This window comes from Prionailurus viverrinus, chromosome A3 (assembly GCF_022837055.1).
Source record: "Prionailurus viverrinus isolate Anna chromosome A3, UM_Priviv_1.0, whole genome shotgun sequence".
Classification (NCBI taxonomy): domain Eukaryota; kingdom Metazoa; phylum Chordata; class Mammalia; order Carnivora; family Felidae; genus Prionailurus; species Prionailurus viverrinus.
Window position 1 is genome coordinate 90,893,624 of NC_062563.1, and position 12,844 is coordinate 90,906,467.

The 12,844-nt window shown below is 49.8% G+C and overlaps 1 protein-coding gene across 1 annotated transcript; it reads right to left on the reverse strand.

Annotated features, from left to right (window-relative positions):
- Positions 1-2,439: 2,439 nt before the first annotated feature.
- Positions 2,440-10,467, reverse strand: BOLA3 (bolA family member 3). Its single transcript, XM_047854422.1, has 4 exons — positions 10,311-10,467; positions 8,012-8,135; positions 6,030-6,118; positions 2,440-2,685 (listed from the first exon to the last, which is right to left on the reverse strand). Exons 1-4 carry the CDS (start codon positions 10,362-10,364, stop codon positions 2,620-2,622), a joined length of 333 nt encoding a protein of 110 aa, XP_047710378.1. The 5' UTR covers positions 10,365-10,467; the 3' UTR covers positions 2,440-2,619.
- Positions 10,468-12,844: the final 2,377 nt, after the last annotated feature.

A 12,844-nucleotide genomic window follows, 5' to 3' on the forward strand; every position in this document is an offset into this window, starting at 1 on the left:
GATGTGGAGACCCAGGGGTGTGGTATGTTCCTGACATTTAGCTGGACCCCATCCTTTCTGCAGTCTGGCTCTTCAACCTCTCCTTCAATATGTGAAACGCCCCAGTGTCCAGCCAGCAGTGCAAAAGCATACCAGTTAGCTATCGCCCTGTAGCTTACCCCAAAACTCAGTGACTTCAGACAACATTTATTATCTCATAGTTTCTGCTGGTCAAGAATTGGTTGTAGCTTAGCTCAGTGGTTCCGGCTCAAGCTGCAGTCAAGATGTCAGCTGGTGCGACAGTTGTCTGAAGGCTTAACTGTGACTGTGACTTGGAAGGACTCACTTCCAAGATGGCTTACCCAAATGGCTCTTGTTTTGGCAGGTTTGGTTCCCTGCTGGCTATTGGCAGGCCCGCTTCATTGGCTGTTGGTGAGAGGCCTCGGTTCCTCACGTGGACCTCCCCGCAGGCTGCTTGGGTGTTGTCACAACATGGCGGCTCCCTTCCCCCAGAGTGAGCAACTGAAGAGAGAGCAAGGAGGAAGCCGCAGTGCCTCTTATGACCTAGTCTCTGAAGCTGCACCTTGTCATTTCTGCTTTATTCTGTTCTTTAGAAGCAGATCCCTTTGTCCAGCCCACCCTCAATCAGGCTCCACACAAGTAACCAACATGTATCTAATTCTGTGATCTCTCAGTTCTCCCTGAGCACTATCTTCTTCTGGTCTCTGGGACTCCATTCTTTTTTTTTTTTTTTCCATGTTTATTTTTGAGAGAGAGAGAGAGAGAGAGAGAGAGACAGAGAGACAGAAGCACTATCTTCTTCTGGTCTCTGGGACTCCATTCTTTTTTTTTTTTTTTTCCATGTTTATTTTTGAGAGAGAGACAGAGAGACAGAGCATGAGCAGGGGAGGGGCAGAGAGAGAGGGAGACCCAGAATCTGAAGCAGGCTCCAGGCTCCAAGCTGTCAGCACAGAGCCCAATGCAGGGCTCAAACTCATCAACCGTGAGATCACGACCTGAGCCGAAGTCGGACACTTCACCGACTGAGCCACCCAGGCGCCCCTGTGGGACTCCATTCTTAGGCTTTTCCTTATTACACTACCTAAAAACACCTCTTTCAGAGGTGCCTCTGGTTCTCAGTTCTGTTTCATCCTGGCTTCTCAGCCATTATACAACTGAGTACATGTATTCCATGTAAAAGGTGGTTCTTCTTTGGCAGGACACCAATCCCTCCCCCATACTGTGGAGAAAGAGAATATTTTTAAACCAGAAAATGGGGGCATGGTATATGAACAGAATATTTAAAATTTGTGCTGCTCCAAAACTCAGGCCCAAGGTTGTTTTAACTACATACTTTCATTTCTTAGGGATCTTCAGAAATGACAGTGAACACTGGTTTCCCTGGTGGGCAGCTCCCTGAAAGATAAAGAAGGTGGCTGAGGAAGGAGCAGATGGTCAACTTGCTATCACCATGGTGACCGGGGTGCCGAGGACTGGGAGAGGCAGTGGACATAGTCTCTCGGAAAGCCGTCCGGGAGGCAAGTGGGGGTGGGAAGGCAGGAGCCACACTGTGAGGGCGGGTGAACACAGTAGGGCTCTCGGTTGCAAGTGACAGACACTGACCAGGCCGATGTGAACAGTGAAGAATTTAGTGAAAGGACATGGGACAATCACAGAAATTCTGGGAACGCTGGTGAACCAGCTTTTGAAAAGGGGCAGGGGCAGGAACAGGAAGGCTCCGTTACCAGGGCCCATATCCCGCTGCAGACCCAGACACCGTGCCCGCCACCATGGACTCGAGAGACAGCAGCTTGTAGTGCTCTGTGGCTGCCAGTACCCAGAGTACCAGATACGGCAGCCACAGCGGCTGGAGGGGATGTGCCGCTACCCCTGCTTCTTGGCTCACTTGCTGCCAATTCAAAGTCCAGATCTATCTGATGGGCTGAGTCTAGACCACCGACCTGTGCCCATTTGCAAGGGAGCTAGGAAGCCAAACCTTTTCCGCTTCTGTTGTGGGAGATGGGCTGCACCTCCCTCCAGGATGCAAAGGGTGGGGGAATCTTCAAACAGGAAGAAGACCTTGATCCTGGCATCCCAGACTCCTCAGAGCCCACTCCAGGGAGTAAGAAATGGAAGGCCTAAGATCATTCTCGTAAGAAGTTTGGAGGGGAAGGGAAAGAGAGCATTAAACTGAAGGAATAGCAAAACCAAAGGATTTTTTTTCTTCCCTTTTTTTCTTTCCTTTTTGGTAAGATTAAGGGGCCTTAACAGCAGTGTCCTAGAGGAGCAGCTTCATAGAGAAGAAATAAGAAAGTTTCTTGACACGAGAGAATTAGCTGGCACTCCATTCCGCCTCTGTAGCAGCTGGACAGAACTGTCCAAGGACGAGACCACTTTGGATAAAAGGACATTGCCTCTGAAACAAAGGAACTAGACACATCACCAATGACTCTTCAAAAGTTTCAGTTGTCTGTTGCCTTTAATTAATCTCTAAATAGAGAACATATTCTTCTATAATTATAATATGCAAATGTCTATGAACAAAATAGATAATTTTTTTGGCAAATGCCTAGGAAAGAATGGTGTCAGCCAAGTTCATCCAAGGTTTTAAGCAGCAGCATCTACACAGTCAGGATGTGGTCAGTGTTTGGGAACGGAGGTAAATATCCGCAATCCATGCATCCCTTTGATTTCTTCTTTTAGTGCCTAAGTAGAAAAGCATCACTGTTTGTTTTGCATTTGACATTGAATACATTAAGTCTCTGTGAGAATAGTTGCGTATAGCTCTGTGTTTGTAGGAGGGTTTGTCTAAACAGTTTTTACCTTTTTAAAAAAAGTTTTTTTATTTTTTTGAATATCCAATGAGGCTCAAAAATCAAAAGTTATGGAAGGCATACAGTGAAGTTTCCCCCACACCTGTCCTCCACACACACCCCCATTCCCACCTCCATCCCCAAATAGAGAACCCTTATTAATTTCTTGTGTGTCTTTGCAACGATTGAAAAATGCATGTTTAGGCTACTATGAATATATATCCACCCAGCTGCCTTTTAATAGCACAAATGGTAGCATTTCAAACACATTGTTCTATACTTCCCCTTCTCCACTAGCCACTAGAGATCTTAATTATGTACTGCTGGTAGACCTACCAATTTGCATTTAGGTGGCTATGTGCCTCTGGCCCAGCCCGATAGGTCCAGGGGCAACACGTGACCCGAACTGAACCAATCAGAATCTCTGCTGGGCTGTTTCAGTGTGGAGCCAGTCTTTTGAGTCACTCTACTTGAACAACGTCAATTGGAGATGGCTGGGGGCCATGTTCTCCAACAAGAAGAGAAAGCCTGGGGCACCTGGGTTGCTCAGTTGGCATCCGACTTCAGCTCAGGTCATGATCTTAGGGTCCATGAGTTTGATCCCCGCATTGGGCCATGGGCTGAGAGCTCGGACCCTGGAGCCTGCTTTGGATTCGGTGTCTCCCTCTTGCTCTCTGCCCCTCCCCTGCTCGCGCTCTGTCTCTCTCTCAAAAATAAATAAACATTAAAAAAAAAAGCAAGCAACCAAGCAAGCCTGTCTCCAATAGGAGAAAATGAGGCCAACACACAGAAGCCAAAAGCTCCAAGGAGAGAGAGTACAAGCAGATGAACTTGTTTAAGACCCTGAATTTAGATATGTCAGAAACCAGATAAGTTAATTACATGGGCCAATTAATTCCCTTTGTTTGCTTTTGCTAGTTTACACGAAAAAAATTCTTAACATGTGCAGTCAGGTTTATAGTCAGAAGGATCCTTAGAGAGAATCTGGTCCCATCCCTTTCTCTGATAAAAAAGAAATAGAATCTATCCCCTGTCAAAATTCAGCAAGCAAATAACAGAATTAGGACCTGAGCCTGATGTCCTGGCCACTCCTGGTTTCCCTGGGGCTCCTGGCCAGCCCTGATGCTGGAAGCTCATCTGTGCTGGGAGCCAATGAACTGCCCCACCACCTGTGTATTCACACACAACCCCCTCAGCTCTGCAGACAACAGAAATGTCCCCGGGGGAAAAAGCTTCCTGTGATCACTGGGGGAAGGGAACACAGACCCCTGGGTCACAAGCTCTCTGCTTTCTGTAGGCACAGAGTACCCCTTAAAGGCTGTCCCTGACCATATTTGGGCTGCAACCTGGGCCACAATTCTAAAAGCCTCCTTGGCTAGGTGAGGGCCCAGCCACATTTTCACATGGAAGGCCCTGACCCCTCATGTCCTGTGCACTTACCCCTCTGAATGTCTTCCACCAACTCTCTTGCAGGCTTCTAAGGACCTGTGACCTAGGTAGGTCACTGTATCTCCCAGCTACAGAGGGCCTTAGAGATCACCTGGGTCACATCACAGTTGAGGGAACTGAGTCCCTGGTAGGGAAGGGACCTGGCCAAAGCCCCACAGTTTGTAAAATGTAGTTTGGGTACACATTTCTCAGCACCTGCTATTGTGCTGGGCTCACAGATGAAAATGTTGTAGACAACAATGATGATAATGGTGATGGCCATTGATGTTTACCGAGGGCTTACTAGTAAGGTGTCAGACGGTATTCTCAGTGCTCTACGTGTGCTTTACCACTAATTTTCAAAACAGTCCTTTGAGGTAGGTACTACTACTCTCCCCAGTGACAGATTAAAAAACTGAGGCATAGGGAGGTTGAGTAAGTTGCTCAAGGTCACACAGCTAGAAAGCAGCAGAGCCCAGATTTGTAATGTGGGCACACAGACTCCAGAACCTGCATCCTTGACCACTTGTAACAGTGGCTCCCGACCGGGGGATGCACTCAAATGAACAGTGCCCCTAGGAGTGCAGGCTCACCAGGCAGCCTGAGTAGTTTTGGGGACAAAACCCAAAGTCTGACCAGTTGGAGATGATTTGGGTCACTGAGGTCCTCCCTGTCTTGTCTTGGCTCCAACCCCTGACATCATGTGAGACTAGAAGCACTTCTGGGGGAGCAAAGTAGTTGTTCCACCCCAGACTTCCCAGGCAGACCAGCAGCACACCATATGGTCATGGATGCCCACATCCGAGGGAAAGGCTGGGCTCCGTGAGGAACCCAAAGATGGATCCCAAAGGGAACAGCCTACAAAGGGCTGACAGGGCCAAGGGACAGACGGCAAGGATGTAAGTATCCAGGACACAATGCAGAAAATATTGGAGTCAGAGGATGCAAGGGCATTCGCTCCCTACCACGCAGGTAGGGGAGGCAGCATTTGAGCCGGGTGCAGGAGGGGAGGAAGGGAGCCCAGGCAGGAGGTCTGATCTTGGCAAAGGTCCAGATGCAAAGACAGAACGGTAGGCAGGGGCCAGGGTAGGGTTCATTCAGAGAAGGGTGGGGAAGGCCTGGAATAGCAGTCTGGAACACCAGAACTTGATATACAAGGAGCCACCGAGGGATTCTTATGACCAGAGCTGTCCTGTACAGAAATTAAACCAGCTCACAATGTACAAGACCTTCCAGAATGATTCAAACACACCTGACGCAGGGGAGGGGGCAAGTTTACAGATATAGGCCCAGGGTCAAGGCTGGTATAGATTCCAAGTAAAAGAAGCATAGAGAATGAATAAACCAGGCCTGGGTCTGGTTAAATCTGATGTTCCAAACCCCTAACATTATGTCACTGGGTCTGGGGCAGCTAGAGCAATTCTCAATCATGCCATGCCTCAATTTGCCCATCTGTAAAGCAGTCCAAAGAAGTGCTAAAAAAATCTTCAAATCTACAAAAACATCTATTTTTACAAAATACATTTAATATGTGTCAATAACAGTAAACACCTGTAGCATTATCCAAGGAAATATACAAGGAAACTATCGGGAGGCTTGTTTTCAATTCTGCGTAAAATTCCTATTTGCCCACAGTCTGATTCCAGGTAGTTCCAGATTATGTTTTGCTCAGGTCCTGAATGCTGTTTGCATGAGTGCTGTATTGTAGTATTTGTTCCTAGGACTAACAGTTAAATACCATCCCCACTCGTCAGGCCCTCTCAAGATGCTGGAGATCAACGGCAAAGGAGCCTTGTTGCTTGTACTGACCTGATTTACCATCTGGTGCTGCTGGACAGTTCTCTTCTCCTTAAATTCTTCTGACTCGATCTGGATTTCATACATAGCCCCACAGCCTCCTGAAATAAACATGACTCAAAAGTGTTTCAATTATTAACTTACGGTAGCCACAGTCCCATATGTCCTTAGAGTACCGCACAATCCAAAGAAGGTCTGAAATGTTATTGTTCAGCAGAAAGTTGCTAAGACTGTTAGGAAAACATCATGGCTTCTAACCTGACCACACCCTCCCCGCAGGCTGCCTTGATCCAAAACGTGCTGTTCCTTTTTCAAGGCAGTTGCACTGCCCAGGATGATTATTTGTGGGGTGCGAAAGATAAGGCACAAAGCATGGAAAACCTAGGAAATGTAGGTTTGCCTTGTATTTATCTTTAATAGGCCAATAATCCCCAGGGAAGAGGATGGGAGAGACCGAAGTTCAGTGTTCAACCTTCCTAAGCACCAGCAAAAAAATATTTTTAAAAATGCAAAAAATACACTAAAGTTTGGCTTGAAAACTGTGTAATAATAACCAAAAGAAAAGAAAGGAGTGGAAGCATGAGACAGACAGGGACTAATGGCAACATGCTGCCCGAGCAGGAAACAACATGGGCAGGAAGGAAAACGTCCCGTGCTGTTAACACCCAGCCGTTTTATGAGAAGTGCAATTTACTCAATGGGCTTTATGTGTACTAGGAGTCCAAGCTTTGGTTAACCTAGCTTCCCAGCCTTCCCCACTTTGTTCAGGGCTAGGCAGAGCCAGACTGAAGGTCAGGTTCCAGCTCTGCCTGACCTGGGCCTGGGGCAGGTATAGGACCGGTGACGTCAAGGCCTCGGCGATGCCCTGGGACACGGCAGAGAGCTCACCAACGGATCTTTGGATTGATTGATTTTTCTACACTTCTGAATAAAAACTATTTTCTAAACTTTCGCCCAATCCTTGCAGATGTTACGTTCTCAGAGAAGCCAGCGGCAAAGCAATGCTGGGCGGCAAAGACATGTCTGGGTGTGGGGAGACGCAGGTCCACGCCCACCTTACTACCTCCACTAGGCTGCTCCACAAGTGTCTGGAGAAAGGCCCCATCTTCTCTTTGTGCGCAAGTCGCCTCCCCAGCCTCCTCCTAACACGCAGCCAGCCTGAACTTCTCAGGTGCCGGTGGCATCTGAGAAAGGGCCTGGCTGGGGCTGGTAACTGGGCTCAGGACAGAGTCTACCCGTATCCTGGTGCTGGTTCCAGCTCTGCCACCTCCTTCCTGCGAGGGGCTGGGCGGGGTCTTTGGCCTTTCTGGGCTCGGCTCCTCGTGGGGAAAGTGAGGAAGTTATTGTCAAAAGGATAAAATCCTTCTGGGGTCCTCTCCAGACCTGATATGCTAGGGTGTCAGAAGAATGCAGAGAAAGTCATGTCCTTCTCAAAGTCAAATTAAAGACTGTGGACCTGAGGGGTGCCTGGGTGGCTCAGTCGGTTAGGCATCTGACTCTCAATTTCGGCTCAGGTCATGATCTCACTGTTCATGAGTTCAAGCCCTGCATTGGGCTCTGCCCTGATGGTGCCAAGCCTGCTTGGGATTCTGCCTCTCTCTTTCTCTGTCCCTCCCCTGCTTGCTCTCTATCTCTGTCAAAATAAATAAAAATAAACTAAAAAAAAAAAAAGACTGTGGACCGGAGTCCCAGGGTGACGGAGAGGGACCACATCTGAGCCGGGCCAGGCTGGCAACCAGGAGTCCTCCCAGCTGGGCCTTATCCCTTCACACAGTTTCCCTCTGACGCTTCCACAGCCCCACCTCCACCCCATCAGCTGGGAGAGCCAGAATTCCATCTCTCCAACAGCCACACATATTGAAAAGCCACTGACAACAAGTTCGCTCCGCCAAGCCCCCTGATGACAAGTTCGCTCTGCCAAGCCCCCTGCCCTCTACCCCTCCAGAGGGCAAAATCCTACCAAACCCTGTGGGAAAGATGAGAGAAAATCTTGCCTGAAATGTCGGTGACCTTGATAGCTGTAGCTCGAGGAAACTTTTCTTTGAGAATTTGGGTTACTTTGAGCTCCCCCTCAGTCTGCGAGGCAAACATCCGCTGGGCGCAGTGGAGAAGAGGAAGCTGCCACACAACAAAGAAGTCATGGCTGAGCAAGATGATGCCACCCCCAGTCCAGCCCAGGCCACTATGCAGGCCCCACCCACCATTGCCCTGCCAGCCAGGGCCCCGGGTCCCCGCCAGCATGGCCACGGGCTACATCAGAGGGGCTGCATGGTGTCAGATGTCCGCATAAGCTCCCCCGAACACAGAATAAACTTCAAGGGGAGTAAATGGAGGTGGGGAGTGGAATTGTAAATAACTCGCTTTGACTCCAGAGACCAAACTCAATAGATAGTAAACTCTTAATGATACTGCTGTGAGAGAGACACTGTCATGATTTCAGTTTTAGAGGTGAGGAAACTGAGGCACTAAGGAAAGAGTGCCACGGTTGGATCTATTAGATCCAGAGCCTGGAGAGGCCAGGCAGCAGGCCTCAGATGTGCCTCACTATGCCAGCATGCCACTGACCATGCACTGGTGAGACCAAACGCCACCTATCCCATAGGCCTGGTCAACATTCCACACCCTCCTGTGGGATGTGGCCTTGGTCACGAAGCCAACCACACTTTGTGACACATACTAATTCTTACTGGAAAGAAGGAGCAGAATTCTATTAAGTGATCTGAAGGAAAAACATTTTTACATTATTTACTATTGGCAGCAACACTCTCCCTACCCCCCGGATGGCTACCATAGGGAGCCAGTGCATCTGATGCATCTGATGGGAACATGTCTCAACCCTAAGGGGAGAAGGAGCAAAAAGCCAGGTCTGCACCCCCTTGGCTGGGTTGAGTACATGCTGAAAGGGAGACTGAAAATACAGCATGGCGGCCAAAGTAACCTGCACAAAACAGTGCCTTTTAAAGCTAGTCTGGAAAGGTGCCCAGATAAGAGGCATTACAAAGGGCCTGGGATTGGAGGGGGATGGCAGGTGGGATACATGAGTGCTGTTCATCCAGTGCTGGTGCTGAAGGTGCCATCCCTTCACCTGTCAGTCCTGCCCACCCTCAGGCCTTTCCTGATGGCCCAGAGCAGGGTCCTGTGTTAGAGAATCTGGAAGCACCTTCCTTAAAATGACCTGTGCACTGGTTTTCATCAGCTCATTTCAAAGGCCAAGACTGAGTCTGTCCTGTTACTGCAGCCTTCCAAACCTGGGCCAGGGCAGGCTCTCAGGAGGACTTGGGTATGGATGGGAGGATGAATGAACAAATGGATTAGTGGAATGTGCACACCATTCAGGGCATGCCTACTCGCACCTGCAAAGAAGTCTCGATTCTAGCAGGCAGTTGAAATACAGGTCAGAAGAAAGATCTGGAGTGAGACTGAGTGGAGGGACAGAAACTTGGTGTTGCAGGCCAGGCTAAGGTTGGGGTGGAGGAAGGAACAGAGAGAAGGAGACTTTTCTGAGGACAGAGTCTTGGGGGGCAAAGGCAGAGGTGGCAGGCAGAACCAATAATCGCTAAGGGGTGTAGGTGGTTAGCACTGCTGATTTTTTTGGGATAAGTCTTTCCTCCATTTTAGCTAATCTGTGGGCAGCGGCCTTTAAACGAGAAATCTGATGAAATCCCTAGAATTCTGACTGTCCACGCTGAAAGTCACCAGCTTTTTATACTTGGTGGAGGCGGGTTCAAAGGCAGCAGGAGAGAAGGAATAGGAGAGCAAAGTGGATGAAGTGAGGAAAGAATCAGAAACGAGAAAACTATAGAGCGCGTAGTGAGTGCCCTCTGCTGGGCTTCTACTCCAGACAAGTAGGATTTTGGAGAGGATTAAGGTCACAGAGGCTGGGAGGACTTGCCCAAAGTCCAGACACCTCACACTCTCTGGCACCCACTTCAGGACTCCCGGCTGTGGCATAGCTGTGACTGCTATGTCTCTGGCTCAGTACGTCAACACCGCTCTCTCGGTGCCCACCGGATTACCATTGTTTATGTGTCTGTTCCCCTCGCCCCCAACCTCCACCGGCTTTCAAGCTCCGCCAGCGTGCGCCAGGGTCTGACATTTCTCCGAAAGCCGGCCGCCCGGATCCACTGTGTGACCGAAACAACTAGGAATGAATGAGAGAAAGGAAGGGGGGAGGCCCCAGGGCCCAGCGCCGCGATCTCCCTGAGCCCGTCCTCGAGCTCCGGCCCCGGACGGCCCTGCGGCCCCTCCGCAGCTCCCACCCGTGAAGAGCAGCCCGGCCCCGCCCGCGCTCACCCCGCGGATCCCGCGGAGCAGAGACGCTGTCGCGGCCGGGCTCCACGCCGCCATGCCCGGCCGACGCGGCCCGCCGCCGGAGGTCGCCGCGTCTCTTGAAAGGCGCTGAGCCCCGGACCGGGAGTCGCCGCCGCGGGCGACGCCGCCCCCTGCCGCCCGGAGGCCGCGAGCCGCCCCAGTCCGGCCCCGTGCGCGTCCCGGGGACACCTCCCCGGAACCAGCCGTTCGGGGCGCTCGCGCCCCTCCCCGGCCGGGTCCGCCCCGTGCTGCTCCAGCCTCCCGGGCCCGTTCCACCACCGGCGGGCCCTTCTTGCCCAGCCTGGAGACGCCCGGTGTTCTCGACCCTCGGTTCTGAGCTGCCCTTACGCCTATGCCCCTCGCGCCCTAGGTGGGACACCTCCCTGTGTCCCCACCGCAACCTGGCTTCCAAACTGGGGAGTGTGGGTTTCTCCCTCCAGAACAGGGGGCCGTGGAGGGGCTTTAAGCAGGGGAGTCGTTTTTAGATTTGTGTTTTAGAAAGATCGCTCTGGGTCCGCGAAGAGGAGGGGCTGTAGGGGGCGGACTTTGGAGGCGAGGACAGAAATTCTGAGGCTACCGCGATGATCCAGGTGAGATTTGAGGTCTCAACGGGAGCTGGGGCAGCAGAGATGAAGGTCACTTGGGAAGGGAAGGGAATGGAGTGACTGGATTAGGCAGCGAGGGTGAGGGAGGCGTCTGGCGTGGAGAGTGCAGTGGGTGGAGAAGGGCTAGGTTTGGGGTGAAGAGTGCCGACAAACACAGTTTTGAATTTGCCTGACTTCAAGGTGCCTGCAGGACACGGCCCTGCAGAGAAGTAGGCTGGAACCACAGACCGCGGGCTCCTGAGAATGTAGTGGAAGCTGTCTCCAGTGAGGATGGGTAAAGTTACCCAGCAAACCTGCCCCACCTCTGGAGTAATTCAGACTGATGTCAAGGTCAAAATTCAACCAAGAGCTTTCTCTCTCTAGCAGTAATTGTTTGCAACATGTGGTCTGGTATACCCTGCAGGCTTTACTAGTTCTTTTTGCTATTGCCTTCTGGTCTATGCAATCAATCATGTTCAGCTTGGCACTTGGATGAGTTGGACGGACCTACAGTTGCTCTTTCAAATGATCACCTAGATACGTACTTCAGTATTGAGTGTCTTCTATGCTTTGGGTCTCATAATTTCTCCTTTGGATTACTGTAATAACCTTTCTCACATTTTTTTTGCTTGATTCCTTAAAAATCATGGTGGGTGGAATTAGGGATAATTTGCTAGTGTAATAAAAACTACCAAAACTATTTTTCCCAGCGGTGTGGTAGTGAACAAGCCTTTGCTCCTCAAACTTTGTGGTTCAAAGGAGGCCGAACTATTCCCAGCTCTGGGAGTAGCCATATGACCCAGATTTGGCCAATCAGACACAGATTTGTTTGGGTTGGTCACATGACCTGAGCCAGACCAGTGAGAGTTGGTGTACAGACTTGTCTGGAACTAAGAAATGGTCATTTACCACTGAGTTGCTAAACTGTTAAACAGCTGGCTGTCATCTTTGTAATCATGTGGGCAGTGCCCACTTTGGAAATGAAGTAGAGACAGTAGAGTTGGAGGGAGACAAGCAGTGCCAGAAAGGAGCGCTGAAGTAATTTTAGTTGGCTTTGTCACTTGTAAGAGACCACGTTCAACTCACTGATTTCTATTTGAATTCCTCTTTCCTTTATTGAAAGTCAGTACTTTTGCTTATCTCCAACCTTCCTCTTCCTCATAATTTCACAATTGCTCACATATTTTGGACTGTCACTGCCCCAGTATCCTCCCCTTGGCATTTCCACCCTGCTGTCAGGGTCCTCTGAAGTGCAAACCTGTCCATTATTTGCTTATCTCAAATCCTTCAGACTCTCTATCGCCTACTGGCAAAAACCCAAGGTCTTTTGGATGACTTAACCACTACCTGAAATCCACCCTGCAGTAATACTGGGCCGCTCGTACCTTTCTGTACAAGCCATGCTACATGTAAGCTTGGTTATGCCGTTACCCATCTTGGAAGCCAGTTCAAGCCTTGTCTTCTCCAGGGAGCCACCTCTGATTGCCACACAGTACACTTAAGGGCTCACAACTTGTGCATAACTTTTATTGCACATGTGGCCCTTGAGAACTATCAATTTATGTAGGTGTCTGTTTTTCCAAATGACCCCTGAGCTCCATGACAGGATCTTGCTTTAGTCCTGTCAACCTGTCACCCAGCATGGCATGGGACAAAAAGTCCACATGCTGATTACTGAACAGAGTTGACAGTGGCTTAGCCATTCTAGCTCCACAGTGTGAACTTGAACCATTTCAGGAACGGATTTGCAGAACCTCACAAATCTTGGGCTTCCAAATTAGTTCCAATTTAACATTTCAAGTATAACTTTTTATGATAGAAGCAAATAAAAGGCCAGTTTTACTCTTACTATAAAGTATAACAGCTTTAGTCACAGGAAATGGGTGTATCCTTTCTGTGTCTTACTCTTTTTGCCCCGAACTTGAGATTCTC